Source organism: Ictidomys tridecemlineatus, chromosome 11, assembly GCF_052094955.1.
Source record: "Ictidomys tridecemlineatus isolate mIctTri1 chromosome 11, mIctTri1.hap1, whole genome shotgun sequence".
In the NCBI taxonomy this organism is placed as follows: Eukaryota; Metazoa; Chordata; class Mammalia; order Rodentia; family Sciuridae; genus Ictidomys; species Ictidomys tridecemlineatus.
In genome coordinates, this window is record NC_135487.1 from 38,593,974 (window position 1) to 38,613,223 (window position 19,250).

The 19,250-nt window shown below is 37.6% G+C and overlaps 1 protein-coding gene across 6 annotated transcripts in view; it reads left to right on the forward strand.

Annotated features, from left to right (window-relative positions):
• Osbpl9 (oxysterol binding protein like 9) overlaps nucleotides 1-19,250 on the forward strand; it is a 141,634-nt gene that overhangs the window by 16,086 nt on the left and 106,298 nt on the right. For 4 of the 6 annotated variants that reach the window (XM_013358926.4, XM_005326079.4, XM_005326081.5 and 1 more), the window contains exon 2: nucleotides 15,163-15,213. The exons of the other annotated variants lie outside the window; for them this stretch is intronic. In XM_013358926.4, coding sequence (XP_013214380.1) covers nucleotides 15,163-15,213 — 51 coding nt within the window. The remainder of the gene's footprint in view (nucleotides 1-15,162; nucleotides 15,214-19,250) is intronic. 6 annotated transcript variants of the gene reach the window in all.

Consider the following 19,250-nt stretch of genomic DNA (forward strand, 5'->3'; position numbering starts at 1 on the left):
TCCAGAAGGATCCTCCTTAAACCTGGATCCACCCTGGTCCTTGAGCAGGGTCACCTTTCTCAAACATACATGCAATATCACTGCAAATCCAAGCCAAGTCCATTTCCACGAGTCCTTCCTCTAAGCAACATGGGGTACACTGGCAAGGAAATTTCGATGCGTCATTCCTACTTGGCAATGGCCCTTAGCAAGATCTCACTAAATTGCCCTGACTAAATTGACCTTGAATTTGCCATCCTCCTAGGATTAAAGGTGTGCACTACCATACCTGGCTTGTTTTATATATATTCTTTATTAGCAGATGCTGTCATCTCATTAAGCCTCGTAGCCCCTCTCATTTGTTTTTGCTACCACTGTAAGCATATAAACCACCACGATATTTCACTTTGTCTGTTGTAAACATCTCATAATCAGCTGGGCATGATGGCACACACATGTAACATCTGATTTGGGAAGCTGAGACAGAAGGATTGCAAGTTTAATACCAGCCTCAGCAATTTAGCAAGGCCCTAAGCAACTTAGTGAGACCCTGTCTCAAAAAATGAAAAGGTCTGGGGATGTGGCTTAATGCTTATGTGCCTCTGTTTAATCTCTGGTGCCAAAGAAAGAGAAAAGAAAGAAAACTTTGTTTTAGAATTATAGTCACCTGGAAGGGGAGAGTAAATGTCAATTTCTGATAGGAAACATCTTGCATTACTGGTCCACCATGTTGTACTTGCATTTTTAACTTTCAGCTTCTGCCTTCATTATTTTCCTAGAAGTTCATACATTTTGAAGTAGAATAGGTGTTTTAAAATTGCCTTTTGAAAAAGTACTTTTCCCCTGATTATAAAAGTGAAATATGATTCTTTTATAGGTCATTAACTTCTCAAGTCCTTAAAAGTTTCATAAGCAGTTTGGCATAGCTCTGGAATTCTTGAGCTACTTCCTTTTTTTTTTTTTTTAATTTTTTTTTTTTTTTAAAGAGAGAGTGAGAGAGGGAGAGAGAATTTTAATATATATATATATTTATTTATATATATATATATATATTTTTTTTTAGTTATCGGCGGACACAACATCTTTCTTTGTATGTGGTGCTGAGGATGGAACGCATGCCAGGCAAGCGTGCTACCGCTTGAGCCACATCCCCAGCTCGAGCTACTTCCTTATTCTCTCATAACTTTCTCTTTTTTAAAAAAAATTTTTTAGTTGTTGATGGACCTTTATTTCTTTATATGTGGTGCTGAGAATCAAACCCAGTTCCTCACACATGCTAGGCAAGCACTCTACCACTGAGCCACACCCCCCAGCCCCCCAAAACTTTTTAAAATATTTTTTTTAGTTGTAGTTGGGCACAGTACCTTTATTTTATTTATTTTTACGTGGTGCTGAGGATTGAACCCATCGCCTCACGTAGGCTAGGCAAACCCTCTACTGCTGAGCCACAACCCCAGCCCCTCATAATTTTTTCTTAAGCATCAACTTTTGAGAGATATTCTTTAAGAAATTAATTTCTTAGACAGTGTTTGAATTTATAGCATTTTCACCCTGTCTTTTGATATGTGCATACTGTATTTCAAATGCTTTTCCTTGTTATCTTGGAATCATATTTAGCACTTTCTTTGCAAAAATATTTTCTGAGTTCTAAACTCCAAATTTGAACAAAGAGCTTTTGAACATGGCCCCATTCTAAATTAGGCTCTATGGGATCAGTCTTGGAATCAGAATAATGCCTCTGAAATTTCATGGTGTTCTGTTCTTACCAACTACATTTTTTGTTTGTGTGTTACACACATTTTCCTATATTCTTCAGATATTTGTAGTGCTCTTTCTTGTTTTCTTTTCATAATTGTATTTTGGGCCCTGACTTAGTCTTTTCCAAATAAAGAAAAAAGACCCTCAGGCAGTTTTTGATAAAGAAGTGAAGTTGAATGATAGTAAATTATTATAATTTCATGGTTTGGTGGAAGGAAGTACTAATATCCATGTACAAACCAGTTGGAGTTTAACACTCCCCTATCCTTTCCTTCAGTCAACTCTTGCGAAAAAACATGAATCAATATTTAGTATTTTGGGCAATATTTGAGGAAAAAACCAAATCTGCTTTAAGGTCCAGCATATATTACTAATGTACTACAAATAATTTGCAGATCTTGAGCTGCTATTTAGTATTTAATATTTAACTGTATAAAGGATACAAAACAGAAACTTTTAAGTCATCATGTGTTGGGGTGCAGCAGAGCGTCAGAGGGAGAGACCACACAAGAGACTCACTTCATGCAATTGTAGGGGGAAAATTTATTGGGGATCTGTTCCAGTGCGCTGGGACTCTGTGCCCACTCAAGAAGGGAGAGTGGCTCAGAGCCCAGAGCAGAGGTCAGGTGGAGCTTAAGTACACTTTTTGGAGAGGGCGTGGGCTTTGCATACATCAGAACAAATCATCATGAGGCGCTGGAAAATTGAACAACAATTCTGAAACATGATTAGTACATACATTGGCGGGAACAATCAGGGCAGGGGTGATTGGTCATTTCTAAGCGGGGTACACATTTAAACTGATTGGTTCTGGGGCCTAGATGCTTACGTGCCATGCTACCTAGAGCCCTTAGCTATTAAACAACCAGGGAATCAATGGAGATATTTACTAGGCAGTTCCAGCATTGTCCTAACAACTTTACAGAGATTACAGGTTCCCGGGATAGCAGAGGAATTGTAACAATAGACTTTTATAATTGTAACAATTGTCTTTTACTTTTTTTACTTTTTAGCCCAGGCCTTGTTATCTAGAAGCTTTACAATGCCCTAGTCTCTTACACTTTAACTCAAGCTCTTGCAGCTTGGAATCAGCTTAGAATTTTTACCTTTACACATAGTTGTCCTTAATTGAACCTGTGAAAGCTGTTCTCTTCACTGATCTGTTGGCCTGGAATTCTGACTTGAAGATAAAATTGTCATTTTTAAACAGTGAAAGATTTGGCATTTTACAATGTAATAGGCCATAGATCAAAATACTGGTTCATACTCTTTACCCACAAGTTTGAAATCCTTAAAAGCTCTGACTTCCTAAAGCTTTTTTCTAAATTTATGATATACTCATTTGGAAATAAAGCCTGTCTTGAACTGATATGTGGCTGTTTATAGTCTTTATTACGTTGGTGTAAATATTTATAATGTTATATTTCAGAAATATTAGTATTATTAAATTATGTGCATGGTTACCCCAGACCTCATTATATGTATGATATAGTTAATATATAAAAATGTATAATGTATATATAAACACACACACATATATATGTAGACCTATGTGATCTTGTTACTTAGGGATTGATATGCCAGAGAGTTCAGAACTGCTGAGAGCTTCACAGGGTGACATTTACTTGACTGAATTCAGAAGGATTACTCATTTTATAATCAGCCTTTGTGGTTCAGAAAAGCTTTGAAGGAAGACTGAGATTAACCAGGTGTGTAGTGACTTGTATAAATGCCACAGGCTTGTGTGCCTCTGGGATCATACCTGGATTTGAATCCTATATTTCCTCTTTGCTGTCTGTGAGACCATGGGCAAGTTACTTAAACCTTTCTGATTCCTCAATTATAAAATGGCTGTAATAAAAGAACCCGAATCATAAAAGCACTATGAGAATGAAGTATACAGTGGTTAAAGCACTAGCACACTGTCTGGCCCATAAGCACTCAATGATAACAAAGAGCTAAAGTTTATGAGAGTGTTTTGACATAGTAATATTCACTAAATGTAATTGTGTTCACTATTACATAAGCTGTATTTCAATTTGTTAATTCATAACAAGAAATATCACTGTTGAGAAGACTGCATTTAAGCTGTACAGTTGTCTGAATAATTAGTGCATTTACTCTCTGAAAGTGGGCTATATGGAATGCCAAATTTATGAGCAGCAGCAGACTGAGGGGAATTATTTTATAGATATTTAATGGCATCAGACATTGACAATGAGACGCATCATCTCCATTTTAAGAGATTTTACACACACACACACACACACACACACAGACACCACATTTTTTCCTGTTTTCTTAAAGGGAGGTCAGTCTTATTCCCAGGGTCATGGAGGGACCCCCAACATAACTTTCACCTTGTTTCAATTCATTTTCTAAGGCACAATCTGTAGTGTAATTAATCACTAAATCTAATGCTCAAAATAAGGCTATCTATACTAGGGAGTGAAGGATTGACAGTTATTTGTGATAACTTGAGGGGTGAGTGATGGGGAATATTCTTCCAGTACTTTGGGTCTATAACTCCTCAAAGTTTTGTTGGTATAGCTTTCCAGCAGCATGATGGCATTTTGTGTCATTAAGAACTCACAAGTCGAAAAGTAGTGAATACTCTCTAGGATATTCAATGCTATGAGAATGGCTTATGGAGTCTGCATCCTCTAAAGTAAAGAGACTTCAGGATGCGTGCCATTGCTGTCATTAACTATTTTATAATTATTGTGTATAGTGCATCTCTGTGGAATTTTGGCAAGTGTGACTTCTTTATTTTTTGTGGTATAATTATATCTAATAAAAAATAGATTTTAAGTGTATATTTAGATGAGTCTTGGAATTTGTTTACAAGCTTGTTACCAGTGTCCCAGTCAAAACGTAAGAGTATTGCTATCATCCTGCAAAGTTGCTTCCTGTCCCTTTCCCATCTATCTTACACTTATGCCAGCCAGCCTCTCATGATTTCTATCTTTATAGGTCAGTTTGCCTGGCACAGTGCCTTTTTGTCTAACAGGAGTGGATGGTCTAAGGTGCAACACTGACTATGAATATAACCTCTTATGCTCTTGGAATGAACTAACATGAATCTCCAGGCTGAAGCAGTGTTTACATTTATATGAAAAGCAGAGAAACCTTTTTGACATTTGTCCACCTTCATTTTCTACATGCCTTTTACCATCAATTGATTAGATGTTTATTCTTTTTTTAACCCTTTAATTTTTTGTTTTTTATTGGTGCATTATAGTTAAAATGGTGAGATTCAGTGTACATATTCATATGTGCACACAATATAACAACACGGTGTGGCCAGTATCATTCCCCAGTATTGCCCCTTTCCCTCTCCTACTCCCTTCCCCTGGTTCCTTTCCTCCACTCTATTGACCTCTTTTTGATTTTCATGAAATCATCCCCTACCCCTCCGTTTTTTTCGTTTTCCTCTCTGGCTTCTACAAAGGAGAGAAAACATGACCTTTGACTTCCTTTGACTTTTGGCTTATTTCACTTAACATAATGTTCTCAAGTTCTATCTATTTTCCTATAAAACATAATTTTATCCTTATTTATGACTGAATAAAACTCCATTATATATAAAATATATACCACATTTTTTTTTATCCATTCCTCTGTTGATAGACACCCAGGCTGGTTCCATAGTTTGGCTATTGTTATTTGTGCTGCTATAAACATGGGTATGTATGTATCACTATCGTATGATGACTTTAATTCTTCAGGATAAATACCAAGGAATAGTATAGCTGGGTCATATGGTGGTTCCATTCCTAGTCTTTTGTGGAATCTCCATATTGATTTCCAAAGTGGTTGTACTAATTTACAATCCTACCAACAGTTTAAAGATGTTCCTTTTTCTTCAGATCCTTTCCAGCATTTATTATTGTTTGTATTCTTGATGGCTGTCATTCTAATTGGAGTGAAATAAAATTTCAGTGTAGTTTTGGTATGCATTTCCCTAATTGCTAAAGATGTTGAACATTTTTTATATATTTGTTAGCCAAATATTTTTTCTTTTAGAAGTGTATGTTTAGTTTGTTTGCCAATTTATTATTTGGGTTATTATTTTTTTGATGTTAAAAAGTTTTTTGAATTCTTTATATATTCCAGATATTAATCCTGTCAGAAGAGTAACTAGCAAAGATTTTCTATTCTGTAGGCTTTTTTTTTTCACATTCTTAATTGTTTCCTTTGCTGTGCAGAAGATTTTCAATTTGATGCCATCCCATTTATTAGCCCATGGCATCATTTCCTGAGCTTTTAGGGGTCTGTTGAAATTGTTGTCTGTGCCTGTAAGTTGGAATGTTGACCCTGTGTTTTCTTCTAGGAATTGCATAATTTCTGATCTGATTCCTAGGTTTTTGATTCATTTTGGCTTGTCTTTTGTGCAGGGTGATAGATAAGGACCTTATTTCTTTGTTCTACCTGTGGATAACCAGTTTCCCCAGCACCATTTGTGAAAAAGGCTGTCTTTTTTTCCAGCACACGCTTCTGATACCTTTGTCAAGGATCAGATGACTGTGTCTGTGGGGGTTTGTCTCTCTGTCTTCTATTGTAAATGTAGATTCTTTGCAAAGGGGTGGTAGGGATGCTGGATGGGAGGAGATATAAGGATGAATTAGATACCCTGCCCTGAAGGAAAAGGGATGACACATGTGCATACATTATTTTCATACAAATAATAGGTCTCTTAATTAAGGGGTGCTATATTTTAGTAATTCTGACAGAGACATCACATATAGCTGTCAGAGATTTGGAGCAAGCAGGTGAGACTCTTGCTTGATTTGTAACACAAATTTATTTTAAGCAAATTAAAATTAACATTCAAATAAAAAGTGTAAATGTCTTATATAACAGGTTTGGATGGCATTCTTTGCTTTATAAAAGGGTTGTAGAATTAATTTAAATGGTAAGCTAATTTTCCCTATTGAGTTTTAAATATGTTTCTGCAAAACTTTTCCAGATAAGCTGGGCTCTATGTATACCTGTAGTCCCCGCTATTTGGAAGGCTGAGGCAGAAGGATTGCCAGAATGAGTCTAGCTTCAGCAATTTAGCAAGACCCTGTCTCAAAAAGTAGAAAGGACTGGACTGTCAGCTACTATTCTCTCATCATCAGAAACTACTATGATTCATCAAGAACTTAGTCTTTAGTGAATGGCAGCCTTGGGCAGGCTTGCTGTCAGGGGTAGCTAGGAGTTACCTGCAGCTGGAACTTTATCTCCTCACCTCTCTGCTTCTGTCACCACGTAGGCTTTAGTTGTCATTTTCTTCACATCCAAGGCACATGATTTTTATGCTTGTGTGGCATCCATATCATCCATATCTTTACAGCTTCAGGAGCAAATAGGAAGGAGCTCTTTCTTTAACTTCAAATGATAAACTCCCCAGGAAATACTGACCTGTTTTATGGGGTATAGTGGGTCTTGTGATTAGTCAGCTTGGTTAGATAACCACCCTTTGACACTCTTTCTGGGTGATGTTGTCATACTAGCTTTCCTTTAATCTCACATTAGGCCTGAGTGGGGAGAGAATGAGGGAGAGGGCCTGCCCTGTGCCAATTGTGAAAGATTGAGGATTGGAGGATATTAGTGTGCAGATACAGTCTAGGAGAAGTGTTTGCAGGGCAGTGGCAGCCTTTTCAAATTGTGCCTGCTGTATCAAACTCTGCTATATTTTATTTGTGCATCATTAAGTAATTTACTTGGTCTTCCTAGTGTCACTTTGATTTATAATATTTACAGAATTCTTACCATGCAAGATTTTGTGAGGTTTATTGTATATGAAGTTCCTGTCACATAGAGGGCATCAATGAGAGAATCTGCTGCTGTAATTATCTTTTTTCACAGGTTCTCATATTTATTAGTGCTATTGTTCTAAAATAGAACTTTGAAGATATTTTTGTCCTTGTAAATAAATCTTCACTAGCTCTCCGTTAACTATTGAACAAAACTAAATTTTTCTAACTACTAAGTATTTTTTTTCAGACCATTTAGGATCTGATCCTGGTAATGTTATTTTCACCCTTACCTCTGTGTTCATCTCTGCTCTCTATGCTCTGGTCTATAAGACTACTTTCTTATGAGTAAGAAAGTAAATTTTCTTTCTTGATAGTGTTCCTTTGTTTGGAATGATCTTTTCCTCCCTACCTTCCCTCTTATCAGGTGTTATTATTATTATTATTATTATTATTATTATTGTTAGCCTTTTGGTACCAGGGATTGAACCCAGGGGCCTTTTATTACTGAGCCATATCCCTAGCCCTTTTTATTTTTTGAGACCAGGTCTCACCAAGTTGCTTAGGACCTTGCTAAGTTGCTGAGGCTGGCCTCAAACTTGTGATCCTCCTACTCCTGACTCCTTAGTTGGTGTGTCCAGCATTTTTTTTTTTTTTTTTAGCTCCAGATGGAAAAGTTGAAATCTCATTGTTGTCTTCCCATATCTTTTCTCATAGTAGGGAGCCTTTTGGAATTTATAGCATTTTGTTGCCGCAGTCTGGCTGGGCACAATTCAGGAGCCACTTGTCAAAAGAAACTAACTTTATTTTTAGAACCACACAGGCCAAATAAAACAGCTCCTCAGGAAAAACCCTCAGAGCCCAACTGCCACCACCGGCTTCCCACAAGCTTCTCTCTCAACCACCAGCCTCTCCACCTCCCCCAATCCTCCTGCTCTTGAGGCTGATTGGCTGGGTCGTGTGGGCGGAGCCAAAGAAGTCCCCCAATGAGCAGCTCCGTGGTCTGAAAGGGCAGGGAAACAGCCCAATGAGCGTCACCGCAGAGGAGCCAATCAGCTAGATGTTGCTGGGGCCGCTGTGAGCCAATCATCAGCCGGCAGCTGGAAGTTTGCTGGCAGCTGGAAGTTTGCTGGGGCCCCCTTGGCTGTGGCTCTCGACATCTCCCCCTCTCTGTTTAAACAACAAGCACATGGCTTAGGGACTGTGCCTGCCTTAGGTTGTCCAATACTACATATGGTCCTTACCCGTCATCGGATGAGCTGACCTCAGGGCGTCAGCCTCCTGTCTTAGGTTGGTACCATTGTAATTGGATCTTACCTGTCATTGACTACCGGTCCAGTATACAGCCACAGCTGTGCAGAGGTACCAGCGGGGGCGGGGGGGGGTGAGGTTCTTTGCCTCACCTCTGTTGGCCCCCAAATTTTAGCTGAACGATCATGACAAGCAGAAGGGAGGAAGATACACCAAGCCAATTGACGGCTCCTTTTGGGAAAATTGTACCACCGATGACATCATTAGCAAAAATACCCCAACACTACCACAAGTCGCTGCACCAACAGATAGTTCACAATGCATACAGGTGAATTCACAATGCATACAAGTGATACATAGTCCAGGCAAGTTCTGCAAGCAGTTCAGTGATGGCTATTGCAGAAGCTATAGATTGGTTTTATCTTTGTCTTCACCTGCCCTGGGATGAAGATAGGAATTCTGGCAATAATGGCTAAAGAAAAAATTATGTAACATTCCAGAAGGCAATAAAAGAAAACGATTTTCTTAACAATTTACATTATCTTGAAGAGAATTATTAAATATAATGAAAAGGAAAGGTGAAAGTAAACAAACAGATCTGTTAACCTCCTTTTTTGTTCACATATTAAAACAATCCTCAACAGTTGTTTACCCAATTTAAATTAAACCATTTAAATCACGTGAATAAAAAAAATATTTGGATCCATTTTTTCATGAGCACTCATCATATATGATATATGGACATACGTACATTCAAACATATAACACAAAACACAAGTGTGCACACATAATATAATACATAAAACACATAGCATAATAGTAAAGGCCTTATAACTTTTTATAGGTGAAATCTCCATTGCAATGTTTAAAAACTCTATAGTCAAAAAAATAGAACTGATCAGCAGAATATTAACCTAGGTCTGTATGAGCTCAAAAAACAAAATAGAACTTCATGATATGGGAAAGGGCAATAATAAAATAGATATTGAAAAAAGCATCCTGGTTCTATCGCAGATGTAAGGATAGCCAAATTGGAGTTTTGGATATCAGCTGTTATGGATTTCAGCCAAATCATCTTCTTTTTAGTCTGTAGAAATCGCTTTAGTTAATCTCTCTGGAATCCAAATCGGCTGCTGTTCTCCCTGTGGAAACACACAAACAGGCCCCCGACTCCAGACAATCACTGGGTCAGGACTTTAGTTAATCTCTCCGGAATCCAAATTGGCTGCTGTTTTTCCTGTGGAAACACACAAACAGACCCCCGACTCCAGACAATTACTGGGTCAGGACCTTTCCATTGTCCTGTTAGGATATCTTTCCAAAGTACCTTGGGCTTATGTACATTTTTTGGACACATATGCCTTTCTGCAGCACTAAGTCCTGATGAATCCAAATTTAAAAAGTTTAGAGTAAAAAGGGTTATTTTAAGTTTATCTTTGGGGAATATATACCCCTTCCCAATTCCTTCTTTTTGCTTTAATAAGTACATTTTAATAGTTTGATGAGCTCTTTCAACTATGCCTTGTCCCTGTGGATTGTATGGGATTCCTGTTATATGAGTAATGCCAAACATTGAGCAAAATTGTTTAAAAGAGGTAGAAGTATAACCAGGGGCAATATCTGTTTTTAACTGTTTTGGAACGCCCACAGTGGCAAAATTTTGTAAGCAATGAGCTATAACATCTTTAGTTTTTCTCCGCCATGAAGGGAGCCCATCAAAAATCCAGAAGTATCAACTGTAACATGCAAATATTTTAATTTTCCAAATTCTGGCAAGTTTGTGACGTCCATCTGCCAAATAGAGTTAGGTATCAATCCTCTAGGATTGACTCCAAGATTAACTTGTGGTAAAAAGGTCACACAATTTTGACATTGTTTTATTATTTGTCTAGCTTGTTCCTTAGTTATTTAAAAACGCTTTTGTAAAGTATTAGCATTGACATGGAACTTTTCATGAAAATTTGTAGCTTCTTCTAGTGTAGAGAAAATATGTATGTCATATGTAGTTTTATCTGCTAAATCATTGCCCAAACTAAGGGCTCGAGGCAATCCTATATGTGCCCTGATATGTCCTATAAAGAACGGATCTTTTCTATCCCAGATTAGACTTTGTATAGTGGAAATATATAGACTTTGTATACCTAGTTTTGTTAAACCCTCCTCCTATGGGGCAATTCCTTTTAAAATGTCCTGTTTGTTCACAATTGTAGCATGTTTTTGGCCTGGCATCTAAAACCTGTTGTACTGCAGCTGCCACGACTTGCCCTTGTTCATTAATGTCTCTACATAATTTAATATATGTGTTTAAATCTTCAGGTTTCCATGGTCTAATGACTTCTCTGCACCAACAATTTGCTTGCTCATAAGCCAGTTGTTTTATTAATGGCATTGCTTGTTCTGTATTCCCAAAAACTCTGGTAGCTGTTTGAATAAGCCTGTCTACAAATTCAGCGTAAGGTTCATTAGCTCCTTGTATTACCTTAGATAATTGACCTTGTAAACCTCCATGTCCTTCATTAATGTCTCTACATAATTTAATATATGTGTTTAAATCTTCATGTTTCCATGGTCTAATGACTTCTCTGTACCAACGATTTGCTTGCTCATAAGCCAGTTGTTTTATTAATGGCATTGCTTGTTCTGTATTCCCAAAAACTCTGGTAGCTGTCTGAATAAGCCTATCTACAAATTCAGTGTAAGGTTCATTAGCTCCTTGTATTACCTTAGATAATTGACCTTGTAAACCTCCATGTCCTTGTAAAGTCTTCCATGCCCTAACCGCATCTACAGCAATTTGTGCGTATACGCCAGGATCATATGTAATTTGTTGCTGCTGATCCTTATAAGGTCCCTTTCCTAACAACATATCTAGATTTCTCTGAGTATAACCAGCTGCTGCATTTCGCCTAGCCGTCTCCTTGCAAAATTCCTCATTGGCAACCTTCCATAACAGGTATTGACCTCCATTTATCATAGCTTTACACATATTAGACCAATCTGCTGGCGTCATGTTCAAGTTGTTAATGGATTCGACCAAGCTTACAGTGAAGGGTGCTTGAGGACCATAGATTGTTACAGCCTCTTTTAGGTGCTTCACTGTTTTGAAATTTAAACCATGGTAAATTTGCTGCCCTCCTACCTCAAATACAGGGCATGTTAATACTTGAGATCCTGTCTCAGGATCCCAACTATCAACTGCGGGGGTTGGGAGCCTCCTAGCATATGGAGGTGGTGCTGTTGATTGGATACTTATGCCCTCTGGTGATAGAATGGTGTTAGTAGCAGTCTCCTGTAGAGGTGGTGCTGTTGGTTGGACACTTACGCTCTCTGATAGAAAGGTGTTATTAGCAGTCTCCTGTTGTAACTTTTCCCCTGATGGCTTTTTCTGCTTTACACTTTCTTCCTCTGACTAGTTCGAGAGACCTTCTCTTTTACTTGAATCTTTTCCTCTGTCTGACTAACTTGAGAGACCTTCTCTTTTACTTGAATCTTTTCCTCTTTCTGACTAACTTGAGAGACCTTCTCTTTTACTTGAATCAATATGTCTTCTCCTTCCTTTACCTTTGTCTGAACTGAAGGCTTTGGACTAAGCAAACCAGATACCAACGCCCACAATGTCAATGTGCCAACTGGCAGAGTTCCTGGGCTTTTCTTTTCTATTCTTTTTAAATCTTCACCATGTTATATATTTAACAACTCCTCCTTAAAAAGCCATGGGCTACATTTTTGTATTGTATCAACGTATGCTCTGACTGTTCTTGATTTTACTGAGATGCCTCCTTCCTCTAACAATTTACTTAACAGTCTTTCGGTTTGTTTTTTTACTAATTGCTGATCCCGTATTTCTACTATAATACAACCCAACAAGATGACGCCAAACAAAACCGAGACAGAATGAAATAAAAATGGAACCACACAAAATCATTATATCAGCCTTTCTATCCTCCTGACATGTCCATCCGTCCTTTCTCCCTATCTGTTCCTCAGACGCAAATAGTTTTTCCTCAGATGTGAACGGTTTTCTTCAGTCTCACTCATCTCCAGGGACAGGCAACTTAAAACAAAAATGAAGCAAAACAAAAGAGGAATCTTAGAATGGCTACCCATCCTCTCGCCCTGCCCTCAGGGGGCGAGCAGTTTACTTACCCTCAGTCGCTCCCTGTGGGAGCCATCAAATGCCGCAGTCTGGCTGGGCACAATTCAGGAGCCACTTGTCAAAAGAAACTAACTTTATTTTTAGAACTACAAACGCCAAACAAAACAGCTCCTCAGGAAAAAACCCTCAGAGCCCAACTGCCACCACCGGCTTCCCACCCCAGCCTCTCCACCTCCCCCAATCCTCCTGCTCTTGAGGCTGATTGGCTGGGTCACGTGGGCGGAACCAAAGAAGTCCCCCAATGAGCAGCTCCGTGGTCTGAAAGGGCAGGGAAACAGCTCAATGAGCATCACCGCAGAGGACCAATCAGCTAGAAGTTGCTGGGGCCGCTGTGAGCCAATCATCAGCCGGCAGCTGGAAGTTTGCTGGCAGCTGGAAGTTTGCTGGGGCCCCTTTGGCTGTGGCTCTCAACATTTTGTACTTGTTAAAATAGTTTACATGCTAGTCTTTTTTCCTACATTTTCTCTACATTTTTGTAAGAGTCTTAAGCCAGTTATTTTGTAGAATGTTCCACATCATTCTGGATTTTCTTGATTATTTCCTGGTCATATTTGTTTTAATCATTTTCAGTTATCCCTTTCAGTGTTTTCTAATTAGTAATCCAAATAGTGGTATCATCACTGGGACCTGTCTACCTATTTCTATTTAATGTAATATTTATTTATTTATTTTTTTGAAAAATATTCTGTAGTTGTAAGTGGGCACAATATCTTTATTTTTTATTTTTTCACACAATATCTTTATTATTTATTTTTATGTGGTGTTGGGGATCGAACCCAGGGCCTTGCTCATGCTAGGCGAGTACTCTACTACTGAGCCACAATCTCAGCCCCACAATATCTTTATTTTATGTGTGGTGCTGAAGATTGAACCCAGTGCCTCACGCATACCAGGCTAGCGCTCCACCACTGAGCCACAACCCCAGCCCCTGTAATTTTATTTTAAAAGTTATGTTATGGTGGAAAAGATGAATCAAGGATGAATATGTGGCTCTTAACTTGTTTGAGTTTACTTTGTATTCCAACCTTATCAGATATTTTCTAACTTGATTGTTATTATTTTTGTAAATTGCCTTTGTATTTTTGGTGGGAATATAAGTAAGGATACAGTTAGAGGGCTAAGATGCTTAAAGAATATTTTTCTTAAGTATTTTTTTTCACTAGCTGTTATTAGTAAAGAACTCTTTTTGATTCTACTTTTTGAGAAATTTTTTTCTAACCTGTGTTAAGTCCTTCTTATATTTATAAGTGGAATATAAGAAGACTTCTTAATACCTCAGTAATCACTTGTGAACCTGAATTTGCCTCAAGAGTTTGGATGTGTAGGGCAGGGCATCTGGAGTTTCAAGTGGGACAATTGTCTATAAAATATAAACATACAATATCAGCTTGATTTGTTTCTTCCTCACGTAGGTGGAGTACAGAAAAATGCCAGTTGTTTAAGTATTAAATATTTGTTGAATTTTGGTTATTTAAAGTTTAACTTTGTTATGCATGAGCAGTTTAATTTTAGGAATATTTACTGAATGTCAGCACTGCACTTGTTGTGCATAACAGCCTTGGCTTGACTCAGTATAGTGAGGGTGACATAAAGGATAGCAGTGTTTCATCAGGAAATGTATTTTTAGCTCCTAATGTATATCAGACACTGTTTTGAAGCACAAGTCAGGATATAATTTCTACCCTCAAAGGAATGTGCCATAGGGTGTTGCAGGCTACTGGAGACTGGGAGCCCAGGGATAGAAATCTAAATCTAAGCAAGCCAAGGTGCTTAATGAGTGACAGCAAGGCAGAAAATCTGGGCCAAGGCTATTCCAAGCTGAATAATGTTTGATGAGAAGTCACAAAGGCAAAAAAGTCAGCTATTTGGGGAATTGCAAATAGGTGAAGTTAAAGCAATGTTTTTCAAAGTGTGGGCCTCTCTCTGATTTGTTGGAATTATCTGGGAACAATTCTTAAACACCTAGGTCATTCTTAGCCTTCCTGATGATTCTCTAACTCACTGAAATAGGAGAAACACTGGGCTAGAATTAAGGGACAGGAAAATTACAGTGTAATATGTTACATTAAAGGTATATATAAAGTTCTATGATTAGATTAATTTTTATAGTATAGAAACCATTTTCATTTAAAACTCTGTAATTCCTCTATCAGTAAATGATTTCTTTTGGGAAAATGGGTGGGCAAATGGGATGGATAGTACTATAAATCTCATTTTTTTATTCCCAGATAATTCTAAAAACAACTTTTTATTCATCAAATTTTTTTTTTTTTTTAGTCCAAAGACAAAATGATGAGAGGCTCTCGCAGAGGATGCGTTAGACTAAGAGTGAGTATTTTATTCATTTTTATGAAAACCAATTTTGACAGAAAAAGATGTATTTTGATGGAATCATGGAAGCCCAAATTTAGTTTAGCTTCCTGTCTTTTACAGGTAAGGGACAAGGGGAAATATTAAATGAGTTGTAATGTTGGTTGTATAGCAACAGTAAAAAACCTCTGAGAAATCCCCATGTTAGCCACTTGGTTTTTCCTGTTCAATGCTATTTAATAATGTGTGTGTGTGTGTGTGTGTGTGTGTGTGTATGTGTAGCATATGTAGAAATATGTGATTTCTATAGGACACATATATAATTTGAGCCACATATATAATTAATTTTTTCTGGTAGCTTCATTTAAAAAAGTGAGATTAATATTTTGTCCAAACCAATATATCAAAATATTATTTCAACATGTAATCAACACAGAAATTATTAATAAGATATTTTACATTCTTTTTTTCATAGCAAGTCTTTGAAATCTGTGTTGTCTTTTACACCAAAGGCAGATCTCAGACTGGCTGCACTTCAGGGGAGGGGCTCAGTGGCCACTTATGGCTAGTGGCTACCTTATTGGACAGTGTAAATCTCTGATTTTCATGCTGCTTTTGATTGCTCATTCAATTTCTATCACTGTCCAAATAGGTACAAGCTAGAAAGAGTGCATGACTGGAGACACAGTTTTCTAGTATTCCACTGTATCTAAAGAAGAGTTTGCTTCTATCACTAGTAGGTAAATCAGCTTTTTCAAGATAATGCTTATTTTATTCTGCCATTTTTTTTTTCCTGTATCCTTTCTTTGCTTGTTTTGGTGCTAGAAGTTGAATCCAGGGTGCCTCTTTACTTTTGAAGATGTGAATATATTTGGTTAACATATTGTTGCCTTTTTTATGAATCCTTGGTAGAACCAATAGGTAACTCTCAGAAGGTAAACTATAACTGAAAAATTGTGATGCTGAGATAGGAGTCTAAGTGTGGCAGATTTACAGGATAGAAATGAGATAGGCTTGTTGTGTGCAGATGGTGAATATGTGATAGCATAAAGAATTTTAAAAATTCAACTTATACTTTTTATTTTTAAATTTACTTTGGTTTCTCTTTTTGACTTCTTGGTATAGTTGCTTTTCTAAGCACTTGCTGTTGACCTCATTCACTATTCAAGTTTGTCTTAACTGCTTTTTTGGCTTGATATAGGCTCAGTAGCAAGACCTGGGCACAGCTGTATTGAGACAGCTGAATTTAGTGTGGATTTGGGCTGCTGTCTCATTGTCATAATTAGCGCACTGGTTTTATTTGTTTGTTTTGTTTTTGCTTTATAAATATAACTTGATTAATCATTAACTCCTGTAACTACCACTCAGGTTAAGAAATAGGATTTTGCCTGCTGCCCCTGAAGCTTTTCTCTGTGCTGCTTACCTGTCTCCTAAAGTAATCACTTCTGTTATAGTAACTACTTCCTTCTTCCCCCCCCCCCCCCCCCCCCCCCCCCCCCCCCCCCCCCCCCCCCGGTACAGGGGATTGAACCCATGGGCACTTAACCACTGAGCCACATTCCCAACCCTTTTTATTTTTTTTTATTTTGAGACAGGGTCTTGCTAAGTTGCTGTGGCTGACCTTGAACTTGGGATCCTCCAACCTCAGCCTCCTGAGTCACTGAGATTACTGATGTGTGCCACCATTTCTGGCCACTTCTTGCATTTCTTTATCAATTTATTACTCAAGCATGCATCCCTAAATTCTACAGTTTTATTTTTCTTATTTTAAAATGATGGCTTTTTTTTTTTTCCAGAGTTTATCTGTTGAAGAATCCAGAGCCTTTGACCTGTAGGAATTTCGATAGTATAGATTTTACTGATTGCAGACTGGTGCATTCAGTGTGATCCTCTGCCCTCTGTTTTTGCTGCAGATTGACAGCTGCATCCAGAGAATGGATTGGACTCAGATTTGATCCCATTGGCAAGACTACTATAGGCAGTGGTGTGTTCTTTTAGCAGGAGATAAAGTGTCTGTTTTTTTGCTTCTCATTGATCTTAGTAGCCATTGATGTTTAGTGCCTACATGCATTAAATCACTGGGGGTTGCAAAATGATGACAGTCTGTCATTGTTTAATTTTTACTAGGAATAATTTTTTAAGGAGACACTTCATCTATTATTTGGTTACCCAATGATGCAGTCAGTTCAAATAGGTAAGATAATTGCTTGATTACTTCCTTTTACTTAACCAGTTTTCAAGGTAATAGATTGACTTCAAATACCACCCATTTAAATATACCCCAAAGAATTAGAAGCAAGGACTCAAATATTTATGCATCCATGTTCATAGAAGTGTTATTCACAATATTCATGAGGTTGAAGCAATCCAAATGTTCATACACAGATGAATGGAAAAACAAAAGGTGATATATAATACAATAGATTATTATTCAGCCTTAAAAAGGAAGAATTCTGACACATGCTCAACATGGATGAACCTTGAGGCTATTATCCTAAGTGAAATAAGAAAGCCATAAAAAGACAAATACTATATGATTTCTCTTATATTAGGTAGTTGGATTAATCAAGTTTATAGAGACAGGAAGTAGAATGAGGGTTTCCAGGGACTGGGTATAGGGGAAATGAGCAGTTATCATTTAATGGGTATGGAGGTTTAGTTTGAGAGAATGAAAAAGTTCTGGAGATTCATGGTGATTATGGTCATACAACAGTATGAGCAAACTAACATGCATTTACTTACTCACAAATTTCACATTTATTTACTCACAATTTAACTCACATTTTATTTACTCTAATCCAACCTCTTAGTTAAATTTGCAAAGGTCTCACAAGACTGAAATCAAGGAGTTGACTGGGTTGGGTCCTTATCTGGAGGTTCCAAGTTGCTGGCAGAATTCAGTTCCTTGTGTTTGAAGAACACAAGATGTCTGTTTTCTTGCTGGTTGTCAGCAGCACATATTGCCCTATGGCCCCTTCCATCTTCAGGTCAGCAGTCCACATTGAATCCTTTTAGTACTTTGAATCCTTTTGACTTCCTGTTCTGCTACCAGTTGTACCCAAAACCCTGCTTTTTAAAAAGCTTCATTTGTTCTGGGTTGTGGCTCAGTCCTAGAGTGCTTGCCTAGCATGTGGCCCTGGGTTTGATCCTCAAGTATCCACCAAAAATGAAATTAAATGAAATAATATAAATGAAATGAAATGAAATAAAATAGACTTTATGTGATTAGATTAGGTAAGACCCTCCAGATGATCTTTTAAAAAATATTTATTTATTTTATTTATTTATGTGCAGTGCTGAGAATCAAACTCAGTGCTTCACACATGCTAGGTAAGCGCTCTACCACTAAGCCACAACCTCAGCCCCAGGTGATCTTTTTACCCACTGTTGTCTCATCATATTCAGTTTCCACCCACACTAAAAGATGAGGTTATACAAGGACAGGTCTGCTTGCCACATAACATGACAGAGAAGAACTAGACATTCCTGTGTTTAAATCTCATTTTACCCTTTGCTTTGCTGACTGAAACAGGGAAGCTATTTTGTAAGCTTTCTGAGCTAGAACTTTCTCTTCTTTAAAGTGGGGATTATAATACCCTGTTTGCAGAATTTTGTGAGGATAAGGCACCTCGCACTTAGATAATCTGAGTTTTATTACTATTTTGCATGTGCACTCTTGTGGAGCATTGTAATTTAGATTGCCATTTGGCTTTCTGTTTAAGAAACAACTGGAAAGGTTGTTTGAAATATAGGTTCCCAAGTCCCACCTTCCAGACATGCTGTTTTAAAGTAGTATTCCAAAACCTTTATTTTAAAACAATATAAATAAAAAACCAAACAAATAAATAAATAAAAATGGATTTTCTTGGTGATTGTGTTGTGCAACCAAGTTTGGAACCACTGGTGTAGGAAGAATCATAGTGATCTGGGGTGGAATCTTAGAATTTCACCTCTATAAAGATAACATTATATACCTTGAAGGGATGTGAGATTTAGCAATTATGTAAGGATAGGGTTTGGCACTTAATACAGATTCAGTAAATGATAACTTCTAT